Here is a 19,660-nt window from a genome sequence, read left to right as displayed (position 1 = left end):
TATTTTCTCTCACCTTACTCTTTCTCTACCCTTCACAAAAAAAAGCTAATAAAATATAATAAAAAACTATTATATGAAAATAAATAAAAGTATTAAGGTGGGGTGTATTTTTTAGTAATTTGGTTTACATGGAAACGAGAATTATTCTCATAAACCATGTTCATGTTGTAATAACTATATCATTATACACATTTGTGTTCTCATGAACTATAAACCTGCACACATATGTGGTGAATTATGTGAAAAATACATAAGTTCTTTTTCATATTTCACATCCTAGTTATGACATGACTATAGGCTAGATTTGTCAATATGAGGATTATTTGAACCATATTTACATGCCAAGAGCATATATCCGTGGTGGGAGGGATATATTTGGAAAAGCAGTAGGTTATAGATTACAAGTTAGCCTATTTAAAATGTAAAAAGCAGTGTAATTACTTCAATTACGTCACTAAAGTAATGTTGCTGATTACATTTGATTACTTTCCAAAATGTAATGTTTCAACTGTAAAAACTACGCAGGGTTAACCTCTACTCAATTGCCTTTTTCAAAATCCTCCATGACTTGAATTAAGATTATAATAACACACAAATTAATACTTTCTGAGGTTCATTCTGATGGTTAAATACAGATTTAAAACTAATCTTTAAAAAAATAATATATATATATATATTATATATATATATATATATATATATATATATATATATATTATAACAATTATATTTATATATATATATTATATATATATATATATATATATAATATATATATATATATATATATATATATATATATATATATATATATATATATATATATATATATATATATATATATATATAAATATAAATAAACATCAAATAAATGCCCGAAACACCGATGTTACTGCATTTTATCAAAGAAATAAATTAATCTGTATGAGTGTGTAAAAAATCATTTAACTCCCTTTGTCATTGTCAACATTTTCATGATTCACTATAATTGAATTACACCTTTTTATCAGTAACTGTAAATGAGTACAATTAGGCCTACATTTATTTTATAATTAAATCAGGTGATTTAGTGTCGCGCAACTAGTCGTCCTCTCTTATATCAGAAACACTCCAGAAAAGGAGGACTGCCTTCAACAATTTCGTGCATCTTAAAAACATCCAGTCACTTAAGACAAATCAGGAATATATAACTGTTGCATTTACTCGCTATCTAAGCATTCAGCCGCTACTAAGATTTCTATATTTAAAAAAAAAAATAAATATAAGATTGTAACATAAATCTATCCGATAAATCACAAATGAAACAATTCCAAGAGGCGGAAGAATATCTTCTCGTGCGTTCTTCATTGTCCCTTTATTCCAGGCGCATTTGTAATAGCGAAGGCGTCCGCCTGATCCAGGATCAGCAGCATCGGCGGCCAGTGTCCTATATTCCTCCAGCTCTCATGGAACAGCGCAGGCCCGCCATTTCACTGAATGCCTTCGCTGCTCCTCGATCCTGCGGGTTTATACCGAAATAAGACAGGCGGCGGCCGCACGGCGGGATTAGCGTCGGGGCGCGAGAGATGAGTCACGAGCCTTCACAGCGCGCGACTGAAACCCGTAACAATGTAACAGTTCCGCGCGAGATATTCGCCAACACCGTTCGTGGATTCATCATCGTCTCGCGCAGCGGATAACCGTGTTCGCAAGGCTCCCCACCTGCCTCCCTCTCGTCCCGGCAGATCTTTGTCTGCCCGCGTTCTCGCACCGTCGACCGGGAACTGTGCGCGCTATTTAAGCAGCGGCGTGAATTTCTATATCCGTGCGTATTATTTGATCGCCGATCGCCGGAGAGCTTCGAAGATGTCCGGGCAGAGCATTACGGACAGGATAACCGCCGCTCAGCACAGCGTTACCGGATCGGCCGTGTCCAAAACGGTGTGCAAGGCAACGACTCACGAAATAATGGGCCCTAAAAAGAAACATTTGGACTGTAAGTATCGCCGGCCGGGGTGTTTGATGTGGATCGCGACGACGAACGCGCGCGCAGCTGTTGCTTTGATTGTTATGGCTACGGTTTTAGGCTGTCGTACAATGGCCGGGGCCTGGTTGCGCTAAGCTAACGTGCTCAGGCAGACTCCTGTGTAATAAAATTGAAACACGGGCCGTTTATGACAAACTGACACGCACCACTTTCACCTGTATCGAAGCAGGACTGTGCACGTGCGATGCTGGGATGTTTATATAAGCAAGAATGACGGGATTGTGGTTAAGTTTCATCCCGTGATGCTTTTATAGTGCCCAAATCTTTTTTTTTTTTATACAGTTTATGCCCTCACGCAGACCTCCTCAGCATTGCCATGCTGGTAAATTCTGGTGAAACGTTAATGCTCGCTGGGCAGAAATAAATCGGTGCCTTTGTTTTTTTTCGTGCAGGGGGGTTATTGTGAGGAAGGTGTATCTGAATTGTGTAAGGTTTGATTCCTGTATCCGTTTGGCCACAAGCCGGCAGGTGATGTAAGTGAATACTGTGCACCTTCTTTAAGAAGCGCTGGTCTGGTGCCAGTCTAGTAAGTCTGTGCTTGAGAATAGATCTCTATTTACGTCTGCCTCGGCCAGGCCTGACCGCTCTTTCGTTTAGTTCTTACAGTGTTATAAGGCGAGCCACGACATGTTTGACGGAGTGTAGTTGGGAACTTAAAAAAAGGGAAAATGTGGATTCTCGGCGTCCTTAGAATTACATGCACCTTTCACGCATAATGATTCAGTTCCATTGCAATTCACTCCGGCGCAAGCAAACGTAAGGGTTTAGACTTGAAGGTAACTCTGTCGCTGGTTGCTCACCCTCGGGTCGTTCCAAAGATGTAAGAGCTTTGTTCATCTTTGGAACACGTTCTGATGAAATCCAAGAGCTTTCTGACCGCATTTCATACACAGCGATGCAACTACAGCGTTGAAGGCCTAGAAAGGTGGTGAGGATATTAAAATAGTCCACTGGACATCAGCGGTTCAGTGGTAATTCTATTAAGCAAACTAAAGCCAAAGAAAACATAAATTTCCTCTACGATTTCTGCTTTTCAGAGTCAGCGTTCAATGCACAATAGTTATTGTTGAATAACTGTTGAGTAAAGTCTTTATTTTTGTTTTCTGTGCACGCAAAATGTATTCTTGTCTTTTTATAACATTTCAGTTCAACCACTGACGTCACATGGATCATTTTAACGATGTCCTTATTATTTTTCTGGGCCGTGAACGCGGTAGGTTCATTGCTCTCAGGGTCGGAAAGCTCTCCGATTTTATAAAAAAGAAAATCTTAATTTGTGTTCTGAAGATGAATGAAGGTCTTACGGGGTGGAATGACGTAAGGGCGAGCATGACAACATTTTTGATGAACTAACTCTTAAAAAAATGTGTCTTAAAGGGATACTTTAGACAAAAATGTAAATTCTGCCATCATTTGTGTCATCGAGTGTTTTTCGTCTGTGGAACATAAAAGAATATATTTGGAAGGTTATTATGCTTAACTGAAGCGGAGGCCATAAAGGCAAACTTGATGTACTAAAATAACTAAAAGCGAAATAAAAATAAATGAAATACATATACACACTTACCAGTGAAACGCTTTTGAACAGTAGGGTTTTTTAAATAATTCTCTTTTGCTCACCAGGCTTGCGTTTATTTGATCCAAAATACAATGAAAGCAGTAATATTGGGGGGAGAAATGACAGATGCTTTTATTTATCAAGGATCTTTAAAATAATCAAAAGTGATGATACCGAACTACATTTATAATTTGACTAAATATTTCAATTTTAGATTATTGCGGTTCTTCTGAACTTTCTGTTCATCAAAGAAACCTGAAAAAAATTAAACAGCTGTTTTTAACACAATAATAATAATAATAATGTATTTTTTGAGCAGATTTCTGAAGGATCATGTGACTGGAGTAATTATACAAAAAAAATTAGTTTTGAAATCACAGGAATACATAACATTTTAAAATCTATTAAAATAGAAAACAGTTATTTAAAAAAAAATGTCTTTTTTTTCTGTATTTTGGATCAAATGAATGCAGGCTTATATGGTATATATATATATATATATATATATATATATATATATATATATATATATAAATAAACAAATAAAATGACAAACCCTTGCAACTTTAATTAAAATTAAACCGAAAACAGAAAAATAAAAAATTCTAACTAATTCAAAACATTAATTAAAACTATAATAGCATCTCAAAAGTAACACTGTTTTGAAGAATGTTAGTAACCAAACAGCTCTGGACGAAAAAAAAAACTTGATTTAAGGGTTGAATCAACCCTGTATGGTTACGCATGGATGTTTTCACTGAAAAAAAGATGAACTGCTTTTGCCTGACGCGGCTATAGCTGTAGAAGAGATAGGATCTGATTCTGAATATTTCCTTTGACATCTTTTGTGGCGAGGGCTTTGTTTCTCAGAGTAGGAGTGACATAACTGGATGAATCAAAGCTGGCAGTGTTCTGGAGGCAGCTGCCTTACACCAAACCAACCAACCAACCACACGACTGAAGTCAAGCTCGTTCATTCAGACAGCGCTAGCTCATCTCAAACTGCTCTACATCACCGTCTACAACTCTTTCACTCCCCTAAAGCATATCAGCAGAAGAGCAGTAAACACTTCCTCCAGAAAAGTCCAGCAGAAGAGTTAGTAGAGGGCTGTTACGTAATCTAGAATAAAGCGCATTTCATATGTAGAAAAGCTTATATATATATATAAGGGCTCTGTCCACAGAGTATTCTTGTTCTCTTTTATTTTATAAATGCATGGTAATCCTTTGATTCATATACATTTTAAGCTCTGTACCAGCGCACTCCGTTGACTGCCTGTTCATTTCAGCAGTTAATAGAAATCTCTTATTTCCATTGTAGACCTGATACACTGTACCAATGAGATGAATGTGAACATTCCCCAGCTGGCAGACTCTTTGTTCGAGAGGACCACTAACACCAGCTGGGTGGTGGTCTTTAAGTCTCTAATCACAACACATCACCTCATGGTATACGGGAACGAGGTGCGTGGCCGCGGGAGACCCGTCCGCTTTTTAATGACAGTTTTTCCATGCGCAAATAATTCTTGGCATTAAACCCTTTTATATTATTTTGATTGCAGCGATTTATTCAGTACTTGGCCTCCAGGAACACATTATTCAACCTCAGTAATTTCCTGGACAAAAGTGGCCTGCAAGGTACAGTATTGAACCATTTGTTACGTTGTTAGAATCACATTATTTTCTTTTTTAATTAATGTTTTATAATAATATATATAACATTTATAACGCTTTTTTTTTAATTCCCTTTTCCTGGTTATAGCACTTTTCCTCCGTGATCCTTAGCGACTACCCTTTAACATTTATCATAAATAAAATGATTTCATGTGATATTTATTGGCGTTTCCTTAGGTTACGATATGTCAACGTTCATTCGGAGGTATAGTCGATATCTGAATGAGAAAGCGGTTTCATATCGACAGGTGGCATTTGACTTCACGAAAGTAAAGCGTGGGTGAGATATTTTTTTTTATACATTTTATAAATTGTCTTTGAATCTAAAGGTAGCATCTATCTCCTGCTTTCTCTGGCGTGCTGAATTTTATATTAAGTGCATTATGTAACTCGAACAGTGATTCATTTGACCAGCTGATTGTTCACTTGATACAAAGTTGTATTTTTAATTTTTTTTTTTAGCCTTTGCTGTAGTTTTTGTTCGAAATCATTTGAGGGGGATTTTGTGCGGCGCTAGGTTTGAAGTGCTTGCATTAAGTGCTTGAAGTCATTGCGCTGGATCATCCACTAAACCTCCACGCACTGATCCCCCTAATGTCATTTGACCTATATTTTAAAATCTTTTCCTTAAGGGTGGACGGAGTGATGAGAACCATGAACACAGAGAAGCTTCTTAAAACCATCCCCATTATACAGAACCAGATGGATGCCCTTCTCGACTTCAACGTAAGCTGACGGGTTGATCTATATACATTCACGTGCGCCGATAAAAATGACATAAGAATATATACAATGAACAGACACTGCATGGAAGCAAAGCATTTGTGTCGCATATATTAAAAAATTTTTGTTTGTCCAGGTCAATGCCAATGAACTTACCAACGGAGTTATTAATGCAGCCTTCATGCTTCTCTTCAAAGACTCCATCCGACTTTTTGCAGCTTACAACGAAGGGATAATAAACTTACTGGGTAGGTTTTTCAGGATACTTTCATCTCATTTCTAAATAAATAACAAAATGCCGTAAATTAGTGCTTTATTTTCAGCATCCAAAATAAATGTTTATTTACATAATATATATCCGTGTACTGTGTATATTTATTATGTATACATAAATGCGTATATTTTGAAAACATTAACATGTATATACATTTCTGTTCTTAAATTTTATGATTTATAAATATATTTAATATATAACCAACGTATTTTTCTTAAATATATACGTGCATGTTTGTATTTAAAGATACAAAAATATACACAGTACACACACACACACACATACACACACACATACACACATGTATTATGTAAAGCTTTGTTTTTTATGTATTTAATCACGATTAATCCTTTGCCAGCACTAGTATAAATAGACTCTTCCCTTATTTTTATAACACAGATTTGAGTTACATTTCTGTTTAAAGGGGTAGTTCACCCAAAAATGAACATTTGCTCAAAATCCACTCACCCTCAGGCCAAGTCAAAACGGATTTGGAGAAGTTTAGCATTACACCACTTGCTCACCAATAAGGCTCTGCAGTGAGAATGACGGTCTAAACAGCTAATTAAAATAACACAGCAATCCACACCACTCCAACCCATCAGTTCATGTTTTGTGGAGCAAAAAGCTGCATGTTTGCAAGCAACAAACTAATTAAGAAGGCAGTTTAACTGTAAACCACTGCTATAGCCTGTAATCTACACATGTAGATAATAATGCACACTTATTCGCCTACCTCCTACAGAAAAGTATTTCGATATGAAAAAAGTCCAGTGCAAAGAGGGTTTGGACATTTACAAGAAGTTCCTTACTCGAATGACCCGGATCTCAGAGTTTCTCAAAGTGGCAGAGGTGAGATTCTCATGCGTTGTTCTGGTTAGCAAGGGACTTCATTAAAAGAGCGCCTTGTAACATATTTGTTTCACACACCTCGCAGCAGGTGGGAATAGACCGCGGGGACATCCCAGACCTGTCTCAGGTAGGACCACACTTTTATTCTGACTTTGACACCTGCACTCGTTCTGCATTATTAACGGTCCTCTGTATTTTCTGAAACCGTTTTGCTTTCTCTGTTGCCTTACTTTGCACAAATCTGACTTAAAAGATGCATGCAGGTCGTTAGGATGCGCATGTCACTAAAGATTTCTCAGCTTTTCTCTCTTTTCTACAGCAAATAAAGGTGTTATGGGCTCAGTGGAGATTTCAAAATAATAATTACACCGATAGAGATAAAAGAATCGTGACTTCCACAGTTATGACGTAGTATATTGACATAATATGCAACAAGTTCTCACTCAGATACAGCTGTTGGAGGCATTTTGTGTCATGTGTAAATTTAATTTAAATAAAATATATATTAAAGATTCGAAGTAAGACCTTTAAATGTTTTTTGATAAAAGTCCCTATGTTCACAATGAAACATTTATTATCATACATTTTTGTAAGGTGTGATTTATTTTTTTCAGTATTCTTTGAATAATTTGTAACATTATAAATGCCTTTACCTTCACTTTTGATCAATTTACTGCATTCTAGCCAAATAAAAGCATTATTTTCTTTAAAAAAAATCTTCAGGCTATATAATACTTAACATGATTTCATAGTGACTATATCTATATTTTTCTGCTTATGCTCTACTCTAATATATTTCCTAGTTTAGAGATTGCTCTAAATTTAGTCTCTATAAAGTCATTAAAAAACAGTAATCACAAATATTTGGCAGTCAGTGTATATTATTTGTTCAAAGGTACGAGCAACCTTTATATAGAGTGCAAGTACATATATTTCAGATGATTAGCATATTCCTGAGAGTATGGGTTCATAATTATAATAATAATAATGTTGATGCATTATTCTATACAGTGACATGCAGGGCTTTTACCCAAGCAGCAGTATTTGACACCTTGGGAGTGAGAACAGTTGTCATAATGGCAAAATGTCAAACATGGACACATGAAAAGGGCAGATTATTATCCAATGCAAATGCCATTATAGCCTTATATAAGAGCAGACTTAAAAAAAAATTAATGCATTATTTGTCTGACCAAGACCACCTTTATATTCTGTATTTCCCTTTATCTTTCCACCTTCTGTCCACCTTCAGTTTACCGTGTGTGTAAGTACTTTTCTAACTCTTTTCTGCACTTCTCTGCACCGTTTAATTCTTATTGCCAATTAGCTATTTACTCTCTTTTCACTGGTGGCTTGATGAAGACGGTGCTGTAAATGAGTAAATGTTTGTGCGTTCCCCCAGGCCCCCAGCAGTCTTTTGGATGCCCTGGAGCAACACTTGGCTTCATTAGAAGGAAAGAAGGTGAAGGACTCCACTGCCGCCAGCAGGTGGGCCATTCATGTGCCACACACAGAGCTGAATACAAATGAAAGCGGTCATACGATGTTGCTATAAGGAACGTTATTTTCTTTATTTGGTGTAATGTGTTTATGTGGTTAATGTTCAAAAACACATTAATAGTCATTTTTAATAGTAAGTATCAGGTTCTTTTAATAACAAAATGTAACTCGCTTAAAGGTTGTGAGTCAGAAGCACCAGACTGTTTAAATGAGCTGTTTTAGGGAGTTGTGTACAAGTTATAACTTCGAGAAAGAATATGTCTTTTTTGGTTTCTTATCTACGCACTAATAGCTTGCAGCACTCCAAAGCGAAAAGAAAACATATGACCCCTTTAATGAATCTAACTGATGAGTTCTTAATTGTAAGAGCTTGACAAATGCAGGAGTTCTGTATACTCTAGGTGTAAATTTTCTATTTGATACACGCAGAAGCCCAATTTATCTCTCCCCGACTTTTGTAGGGCAAGCACACTCTCCAATGCTGTGTCATCTCTGGCCAACACTGGCATGTCTTTCACCAAAGTGGATGAAAGGGAAAAGCAGGCAGCTCTGGAGGAGGAGCAGGCGCGATTGAAAGCTCTAAAGGTACGTAGCAGGACTCCTATCAAAAATAATTTCACCCACCAGGGGAAAGATTTCTAGTATTTTCTGTTCGTTTTTGCTCATTTTTCTTTGGTTAATTATAGATTCCTGTTTTCTAGTTGTATGTGCACACATTTGGACAATACTGTATGTACTTTTACGTTGTACATTTTTTGTGTGTTAATACAGCCCATAATACACTTAAACCAAATGTGTTTTCTTGGAAATAAGATACATATGAAAATACATTGATTCATTCATACAGAGATGATCGGGCTAATGAGTTAATGTTTATCTAGCTTCACTACAGTGGCTGGTGGGGGGCACAGGAACTCTTTTAAATCCTGTTTTTCTGCCACCACTGCAGAGGCATGTCATTTTTTTTAAATGAGAGGCTCTGACAAACAGCGCTCAAGCTCAGGTCAAATTTATGGTAGCAATCATGACATTAAACACTTGGCTCGGACTTGCGTGTATTTTTGCCACATTAATTTAAGCACTTGAGGTACTGCTAGCATCCTCTCTGCCTTGTCGGCAAACATACTTCTGTTATTTCTCCAATGCAGCATCTAGTACACATATTCATTACTTTATATTGACATGATAACATGTACTGGAGTGTACTTTATACACACTTTTTTGCTCCAGCAGCGGATGCACTTCTAGTGTGATGGCTGGCTACTTTCATAAGTCACAATGCACTGGTTTCTAAATCAAAAAGCTTAATGGACACTTCTGGTTTTGGGGTAAATGGCAGAAAAAGTTGCCTGACTGCCAGAGTTAGCAAATATTATCCGACTGAATTTTATAATAATATTTAACGGGTTTCTTTACAATTATCTGAATGAGCTTGGTATCACATTTTAAATGTATCCTCGAAACATCACAATAATGAATGAAAAGTGGTTGGTAAGATGCCAATCAGATGGCTCCTTCCTGTCTAAAAGGTTTCTTGTCTTTTTCAGGAACAGAGGCTGAAGGAACTATCCAAGAGGCCTTCATTTGCCACGACCGACACTTCTCCAGTGTCCACCACAGCAGCATGCATCAGCACAGCTCCTGCCATCGACCTCTTCTCTACTCCCAGCTGCTCCAATGGGTTAGCCAATCAAATCACTTCACAGCGTGACGTCTCAAGCCATCCTGGGTATATATGACTGGTCAGGAAATTACACTCAAGAGTTATATTAAAAACTGTCCTGGTTCTTTCAAGCTATACAAACGGCAGTGAATGGTGATTGAGATTTTGAAGACCGTAAAGAGTGCTCTATATGGCTCCGGGGGTTAATAAAGGCTTTCTGAAGTGAACCAATGCGTTTTTTGCAAGAAAAAACATTTAAAATATTTAAAGCTTTTTGAACAGTAATCTCTATCTTCTGCTAACTCTCGTGCACATGTTCATGAGAGAGTGGTGTTCCAGTGGTGACGTAAGAAGAAGCCAAGTCTAATCTCTGGTGAGAATACGCTAGTCTTGCAAGAACCAAGTTTTAGCTAAAGCAAAAAGGAAGCCCATTCTCCTCTTGGCTTTAATCGAAATTAACCAACATTTTTTTTTTTCACAAATACTCATTTTGTACTTCTAATTCATGACTGGTGTTGTGTTTTGCTCTCTCCTCTTGTGTTTACGCATTCGTCTTTTCTCACTGGAGCTTACTTTACGCATACATCCTGCGTCATCTCATGAACGTGTATATGACAGTCAGCAGAAGCTATAGAGATTACAATTTTTACATTTTAAATCTGTTTTTTTTTTTTTACACAAACACATCACTTAATTTCAGAAGGCTGTTATTAATCCTACTGCGTAGAGCACTTTTTATGATGAAGTGATGAACTTTTTTGGCCTTAAAAATCTCAACCACTGTACATTGTCGTTTTAAAGCTTGGATGAAGACTTTTTTTTTAAATTCATCTGAAAGACGAAAGTCTTATACACCTAGGACGGCTTGAGGGTGAGTAAATCATGGGTTTCGGGTGAACTGTCCCTTTAAATCGGTTTGGGATCAAGACATTTTTGTTTTGTTTTCTGATCCTCAGTGCCCTGAAGATGGAGAGCGACCTCTTCGACTTGCAGACCAACTTTCAGTCGAGCATGCAGGCCGGACCCTCCGTGGCCACGGCATGGGGAGGTGAGACCCTTTGCGTGCGACCGTCTCAGAGATTCAGCATGCTCTAGCCTTCTCTGTGTCAACTTGAGTCTCGTTCTAACGTCCTCCTGTTCGACTCTTTCTCTTTCTCCTTTTGCCTGCTCAGATCCTTTCTCTTCTTCTGAAGCTGTAGATGACTCCATTCCAAACCTAAACCCTTTCCTAACCAAACTTGTTGTTGATGGTGCTCATCTACCCGTTATGTCATCAGATGGTGTTAGTTTCTCCTCTAGGACGTCAGGTCATGAGATTTTTGGTGGTAAACACGCTTTAGTTTCTTTCTTCCAACCCACCCATCCACCCATTCAAAGTGTTTTATTAGTTTGAGTTTTTCTGGTTGCTTAAAGTCCCTCGTTGTTTGGCATGCACAGTATCCCGTTGTGTCAAATCAAGAATCCTCTGATTAAGGTCGGTCACATCGTTCTTACAGTTGAGCGTCTCGGCGTCTGAGTAAGAATGCAGTGTGTAATTGGAGACTAAATGGAGGTTAGGTGGCAGTGCTATAGATAACCCTCAAATAATGTTTGTACACATAGAGCTTTGTTTTGGCTTCGTTATAATGGGGCTGTTTCATTAATTACAGTTTTTGTCTTGATTTAAAGCTAAAATTAAAGTGGTTGTAGGTAGCGTGAAACCAAAACAACTGGAAAATGCATGTTAACTGGGCGTAAACAAGATGATATAACTACAGTCTGAATAGAATACTTTGTCCAACCTTCAACATATTTATTTTAACATCCAAATTTTAAGAACAAAGAGTAATTTATATACATTACCATTGAAATGTTTAGGGTCTGCTTTGAAAGCCCTGCTCATGAAGGTTGCATTCATTTGATCAAAAATACTAATAAGTAATATTATGAAATATTATTGCAATTTAAGATAACTTTTTATGATTTAAATCTATTTAAAAATGTAATTTATTCCTGTGATGTGCAGCGGAAATTTCAGCATCATTACTCCAGTCTTCAGTGTCAAATGCCCTATTAGAAATTATTCTAATATGATGATTTGATTCTTGAATAATGTCTATTTGAATAAACTTTGATAAATAAGAACTACCAATTTTTTTTAAATAGGTTTTAAAACAAACATATTTACTGCCACATTTGGATTATGTTAATGTATTGTTGCTGAATAAAAGAATTTCTTTCAGAAAAATAAAAACAATACTTTAAGGATAGTGTATAAAAGTAGGTCTGTTAAGGATAAATGCGTTAACGCATGCGATTACTGAAATATTACAAATGAAAATATTTGAAGCCCTTTTTTAAGTTTTTGTAGAATTCAATTTTAATGATTATCAAAGGTGAACATGTGAAATATAAACCACGAATGGAACCCGCATACAAAAACTGATAAAATAAATACTGTAATAATTTGACAGCATTCATAATATTTATTATTAATGAAACATTCTATAATAAAAGTTTACAGGAAAATCACACATTTCATTCCAGTTTTCACCTCAGTCTACCTTTGCTGTGTAAAGGTTTAGTAGTTAAGCTATAAAGCTATAAGTGAATGATTGTTTTTCCTTTTCCACTGTAGATCAGTACAATCCCTTTATTGATTCAAGTTCGTCTGTATCAACCAATTACAAACGCACTGTGCGGATAGAGCACTTAATCTCAGGTACCATGATGCAAACCATCCCACCTATGTTTCCCGTGTGTCAGGAAACATAGGAGCACTGAAGCAGTGTACAGGGACTAACCTGTGACGATCCCTGATGGATGCTGTTTGCCTTCTGCACATGGCTGTCTTAATATTGCTGTTAAAATACGCTCTTTACTAATCCACTCTGAATCACAATTGTCTTTATGTCTGTAACGCTTGCCGTGTTGTTTCTCCTTCTCCTCGCCTGCCTGTCAGACTCGTTTGGTCAGCCGTCTATGGTCCAGCATCTCCCAAACCCCTCTCCCTTCCAGTCTGAGCCCTCCACAGTAGCAGGCCTATTCAGAGGTAGGGAGCCTGTGGCTGGAGGTTGCCTTGTGTGAAGCTGTGCCCCTGTGTGATATGTGTTTCCCTTTGTCTCTAATGCTGTCTGGTCTAACATAATAGAACGCCTTAAAGATCCTTAAAGGGATAGTTCACTCAATAATGACAATACTGTCATCATTTACTCACCCTCATTGTATTTTATAGTGCTTTTTGGAGATTGACAGCCAGAATACTCATTTATTTTCTTTAAAAATTCACCTTTTGTTTTTTTTTTTTGGCATTTTGGTGAACTATCCTTTGTAGTTTTTCAGGATGTCTTGTGCTTGACTGTAGTTTACCCACCACTAACATGTGACCATGGACTCTAGTCCAGTTATTGGCAGCACTTGAACTTAAATTTGGCGTTGTTTTAACTTGTGTATTCTCCAGACGGTGTCCTAGTCTATATTGTGTCTTCTGTAAGAAGGTTTAAAAGGCTTTTTGTACCTTTTAAAGGATACGGAGCTCCACAAATCCCTCCTCCACAGAGCTCGGGCGAGCTGCGTGTTGACTTTGAGTCTGTTTTCGGTACTAAAGCTGCATCGTCTAATAGCCTGGATACAGATGGTAAGGCATTTTAGGTCAAATCAAATAAAAACACATCAACATATAAATCAAAACTTTGAAATAACAGCATTAAGTGACTTTAAACTTGACACTTATGTCTATGAGTTTTTTTATTTGCTTTATTATGGTTATGTAAAGTACTCTGAATCACCATTGTGTATGAAATATGCTATATAAATATACTCACCTGTCTTATTGGTGAACGTCACAGCAGGGATTTTAAAACCCACTGTGGCCGGTTCAAATCAGTGCTCCAATCAGCTCCCGGAGAAGCTGGTGTCAGACGACCTGGATTCTTCCTTGGCCAACCTCGTTGGAAGTAAGTGTCAATTATTCAGATGTTGCATAATTTGTGTTTGACAGAATATGATGCTAAAAAAAGAAAGATTATACTTTGTTAGGGGCCATTTCACAAAGAAATCAAGTAAATGAAGTAGATGCTGCAAAAAATGCTATAAAAAATAACTAAATTGTCACTAACATCTGTCTAGTGCATGTTTGCGTAGAAAAACAATGAAAAAAAGCAATATGTTCTCCAGTGAACGGCCCCTAGTTTTCAAACTCTGTTAAATGTAAATGTATCTCTTTAACCTCTTTACCTTTTAACTTCTAGATCTGGGTATTGGAAACGGTACCACTAAAAAGTAAGAATTTTGCACTTTAAGATGCTCAACAAGTATATTTTTAAAATTTTTGATTTGGTGTTAATTTTAGTCAACTGTTTTTGCAGTGATATCCACTGGAACCAACCAGGAGAGAAAAAATTAACTGGTGGAATGAACTGGCAACCCAAAACAGCTCCATCTACTACATGGAACCCTGTCTCTATGGTACAGCTAGATTTAATAATAATAAAATTGCTCTGTTCCAAAACCCAATGAGCTGTGTACACAAGCAGCTACTTTCTAGGGAAGCATCCTTACCTCTTAAGGCTGGATTTACAAAATCTGCAGAATGGCTCTGACTTTTTATAACTGGTTATAACCACTGATGTCACTTGGACTATTTTAATGATGTCCTTACTATCTGTCTGGGCCTTGAACTTGGAAGTTACATTGCTGTCTATGCAACATTCAGAATGCAGGTTTCATCAAAAACATCTTAATTGATGTTCTAAAGATGAACGAAGGTCTTACGGGTTTGGAACGACATGCAGGTTAATAAGTAATGATAGTTACATTTTTGGGTCAACTATCCCTTTAACTGACCAATTTAGAACAATGTATGCATCTTTTTCCTGAACTCGGGAAAGTGAGTTACTGTGGGTGATGCTTCCTGTTTGTTAGATGCTATAGGTAAATAAGGAAAATAACAATGTGCAGTAAAAGGTAAAACTGTTTGCACTACAAACCATTGTATTCATAATGGTAACACTTTACAATAAAGTGACATTTGTTAACATTTTTACATCAAGAAAAAGGTGAATATAGGCAGCATACACAAAAACACTCTACACAGGCAACTCAACTCTAAGTAGCATTTGAAATTAGCATGTTGCTAAGCTAACAGTTCAATACTTAAATATACAGCACACCAACATTGGTTATAGTAATATATTTGCATTTAAAATATTTTAATCCTTCTCAGTATGAATGTGGAAAGAGTGTTTAAGTCATAACTGACATTTTTTTTCGACCTGGCATTTATTAACTAAAGTACATTCTAGGATTTAGGTTAATGTGTCTTGAAACAGAGCAAACATTACGAAATCAATCACATACGAACTTAGAGTTCTTATTAGTCTTTTTTGTTTTATAGCCACCATCTATCATGGCTTTCCCCGCTACAACACCTACAGGAATGATGGGATATGGCATGGTTAGTACTTATGTGATTTTCTCTCGTAGTTATTTTCATTTAGTGTCTATATAGGGTTTTTTTAGTATTAGTTTCATTTCAGTATCAGGTTAATCCAAAAATGAGGAATGTTGATTTAACAAAAAGCTGCAATATGATTTTTTTTTTTTTAAATCTTAGTTAATGTTGAATAATTTTGACGGTTATTTCTGAGATCTCTGCTGTGAAAGCAGCTGTCAGAGTTGAGGTTGGATGTGATTTTTTTGTAGCCTCCACAGTTGCCCTCTATGAGCATGATGACCCAGCCCACAATGATGTACACGCAGCCGGTCATGAGGCCATCCAATCCGTTCGGATCAGTGTCCAGCGCACAGGTACAATCCCTCTAACATTTGAACTGATGAAAGCAGCTTTCTATTAACACTCTTCATAATCATGGTCCATTGTGTTCTGATGGGCCATGAAGACGGAGAAGTCCCTCCCAAACTGCAGATCATTCCTCTCCTCCTCCACATGTTCTTCTCCCTGTCACTCCAAGCTCTTTCCTTTCTCTCTCTGTGTTGTTCTCTCTGCATTAGCCCTCCGCTGCCTCTAGCCCTTCCAGTCAGAGTCCTCTCAGAGCCCCAGGACAAGACCCCTTTGCACAGCTCTCTCTCAAGGATTTCTTGTAGAGCTTCGTCTTTTGTCTAGGTACCGCATGCGTTTGTGCTCACCGATGGTCTTGCATGCACCCATGGTCAGTTTCATCTTGTGCCTCTTGCTAGACGTAGATTGCACAAATAGATTGCACACATGATAGCAGTCAATACTGAGTGATTCAAGTAAAACATCTCTCTCTCTCTCTCTCTCTCTCTCTCTCTCTCTCTATATATATATATATATATATATATATATATATATATATATATATATATATATATATATATTTATTAATAGTTTAAAGTTTAAAGTTTAAATCTTAAAATTATTTGTATATATTTCATTTTAAATGTTTTTAATTATTTATATATACACGTTTAAATAACTTTAACAGTAAATAACCCTTACAAACCGTGATATTCATACCTGAATTTATTTTTGAAAAAGAAGTGGAGAATTTTATAAGCAATAATATATATTTTTGAAAATATGGCATATAATGAGGATATTTTTAAAAGTATATTTAAAAGTATTTCAAATGTTAACATTTCATAAAAATTAAAAATCAACACTATTCTGCTTTCTTTCTGCTTATTTTATGTCTGGTATATATTAAACATTCAATAATTTATTCAGTTATAGGACAAATGACTAAATTTGCCTTTAAAATTGATATTCAGGCTTTTTTAAAACGTCATGTAGATTTCTATATGGAATATATATCTTTTTTTTTCTAGTTCTGCACATATATTTCAAGATATTTCATCACTTTCTCGTTTTCTACGAGTAGAGTCTGTATAAAGTGATTTTACTTATCCAGTAACCCCAAACTGGAAAAGTCAAGAAGTAGAAACTTGCCCCTTTCTGTAACACCTCCAAAACGTTCCTCCTTTTTTCGGTTGACATCAAACACTCTTATTTTTCAACCCCACTCCTCCGTCCTGTCCTACAGAGACTCTTCTCCATCCGTGCGGTTCCCAGTTACAGGTTTCATTCATATAATGCGTCACACGCTATGGAAGCAACAGGGGTCACAAACACCATTTCTTGTAGACTTCTACTCGCTGTAGTTCAAAGCTCACGTTTTAAACATGCATTTAATTGTCTCTTTTCCCAGATGCAGTTTATGTAACACAGAATGAAGTCGCTCCCTGATGTCAAACCATTAAGCTCTGTCCTCTGTGCTGGGATGCTCTTCAGAGGACCGATCCCACAACATACTCGACGTCAAAGATGTAAACCAAGTGTGTTGAAAGACTGGGAGCATACTGCAATCATTTCGTAATTTGTTTAAGATGTCAAGTGATGCTGCTGTTCAACCCATAAAGGGATTCCTCATACATTTTATAATCTGTTAAGGTAGGTAAGGGCATTGAGAGACTTGGATATTTTGTGTTCTGAGAAGCTATAGTTTGATTTTCCTGCTAGGTTGTTTTTTCGTTTTCGTTTTTTTCCTTCGACCGGGAGCTTCTGATGAGAGGTCTTGTGGCGAACGTCGGCCTAAATCGGAGTATAACTCAGCATCTGATATAGTACGTGTTATGAAATAGTAACAGTAACCTTGTTTTACACTTTATCTTTTAGTTTCGACTTTACTTGTATTCACCGGTAGACCTTTCTTGCGTGTCGTTTGTATTTATTTATGATTAATGCCTAAAAAATTAAACAGGAGAGTTTACGAAGTACATTCGGGGGAAAATATAAATAATAATTCAACATTATTCATGGGTGTTGGATTGTATAATGAAGGTTTAGACTTTTAAAATAGATATTATGTGAAAAATACACCTGTAAGCTAAATGATAGAGCACTAACTATTCTCTAAGTTTTATGTCTAGAACAACTTCCCGTAGATGAAATGTTTGCAGCCCAAAGGCTATTGGGAGGGTAATCATTAGTGAATGGTTTGTTATACTGTTTAGTCGATACTGTGCTTAGGGGTTTTGCAATGAGATATTTGTTGGAGTAGAAAAGCACTTCCTCCGTGACTGTGAGGTGTTGCACTTGGGAAGGGAGGTGTTCTGCATTATGCATGGCATGCCATCATTTTCACACGGACCGTAAAGATCTGGCTGCCCCTGATCTGAATGTTAAGACTTGCCCTCATGTTTCAGACTTCTCATCGAGTTAGGCACCCTGCTCTCTTAAAAAAAAGAAAAAAAAAAAAAAAAAAAAAAAAAAAAGTCCAGGAATATTGAACGGGAGCTGGACGCTCCTCTAGCTATTGGTCACGGACAGGGTTATTGATATCAATGTAAATTTGTGGTGTAAAATATGAGAAACGCTGACTGGGAGACGGTTCGAGCACTGTTGATCGGTGCTTTTATGTATATATACATATAATCATGTAGGCAGCTTGTCCAGGGGTTGGCTAAGGATGGTTTGAAATATGAAAGCAATTCAATCAAATCGGAACTGACCTAAGTTTTACTGAATAATTTCTGTGCTGTCCTCATGGATCATTTTTTTTGTTTTATGTATTTAAAAAGATGTAAGAACAATTAGTGAATTCTTTCTTTTTCAAATAAAGTGCAGCTTCCACAAATTTTGTGCGTGTTTGTTTCATGGTCTTTCATTCCCTTTTTTCAGCTTGACGTGATGGTTAATCGTTCACCTAAGCATAGCTTTTCCTTTGTGTTCCGTTAATCTAATTGTGGTCCAGTTCACTCAGAAGCCATAGATTCGATGCTCTGAAGCTTAACGGAGGTCTAAAAATGTTCAGTTTGAGAGTTTGTGCTCTTTCATACAGTGACATCTGCCCGTTTCAAAACCTTGCTCCTATTTGTTAAACATAAACCAGGTTAAACCTGTTCTAATATAAACGTGTCGATGGAATGAAAAAGACTACATTTTTAAATGTTCACTGTCCTTGAACACCAGGAAATAAAGTATTATATACACACACACACAGGCATTTTGTGTCCCTGAATCTATTTTGAACAAACAGATGTGGTAAATGATTCAATGAGTCACTCATAAACACGTAATTTGTCGCCGCCTACTGGTTCAATTTAACCTGAAGAAAAACTGAAAAGTCCCCATTCTTCCGTAATTGACGCACAGATTGTCTGGAAAGAAACAGACAAGAAGTGATGAAATAAAAAAAGTCCAGGTGCTGTTATGTATTAGCTTTCACTTATCAAATTAGCACCCAAACAAGCAGTACAGAAAAAACGGGCGAATTTTAAAATAATGTTGTTTGCCGAATTTGTCTCCGAATTACAAATAACGTATTAGTATCTTTGTGCAGGTAAGTTTTACATTAAATGGTTATAGTGAGTTTGTAAATTATGAAAAGGCAAAAGTAGACAATTACAATTATTGTTTAAAAATATAAA

The 19,660-nt window shown here is 36.6% G+C and overlaps 1 protein-coding gene across 11 annotated transcripts; it reads left to right on the top strand.

Annotated features, from left to right (window-relative positions):
• Nucleotides 1–949: 949 nt before the first annotated feature.
• On the top strand, nt 950–18,867 carry picalmb (phosphatidylinositol binding clathrin assembly protein b). Of its 11 annotated transcripts, none has more exons than XM_043258971.1 (24): nt 950–1,975; nt 4,906–5,048; nt 5,147–5,222; nt 5,436–5,538; nt 5,891–5,984; nt 6,118–6,229; nt 7,001–7,107; nt 7,193–7,234; nt 8,360–8,371; nt 8,510–8,595; nt 9,069–9,192; nt 10,155–10,288; nt 11,227–11,318; nt 11,443–11,595; nt 12,888–12,971; nt 13,212–13,301; nt 13,776–13,886; nt 14,101–14,205; nt 14,500–14,530; nt 14,617–14,716; nt 15,645–15,704; nt 15,953–16,057; nt 16,262–16,373; nt 17,440–18,867. In XM_043258971.1, the coding sequence occupies exons 1-23, from the start codon at nt 1,846–1,848 to the stop codon at nt 16,352–16,354; spliced, it is 2,187 nt and encodes a 728-aa protein (XP_043114906.1). In that variant the 5' UTR covers nt 950–1,845; the 3' UTR covers nt 16,355–16,373; nt 17,440–18,867. The 11 variants fall into 11 exon arrangements, with proteins under 11 accessions (XP_043114906.1, XP_043114905.1, XP_043114907.1 ...); XM_043258970.1 differs by having other exon boundaries at nt 952–1,975; nt 14,098–14,205; XM_043258972.1 differs by lacking the exon at nt 8,360–8,371 and having other exon boundaries at nt 952–1,975; nt 14,098–14,205.
• Nucleotides 18,868–19,660: the final 793 nt, after the last annotated feature.

The sequence above is a fragment of the Puntigrus tetrazona genome, chromosome 15, assembly GCF_018831695.1.
Source record: "Puntigrus tetrazona isolate hp1 chromosome 15, ASM1883169v1, whole genome shotgun sequence".
NCBI lineage: Eukaryota > Metazoa > Chordata > Actinopteri > Cypriniformes > Cyprinidae > Puntigrus > Puntigrus tetrazona.
This window is presented reverse-complemented; position numbering and strand designations above follow the sequence as displayed.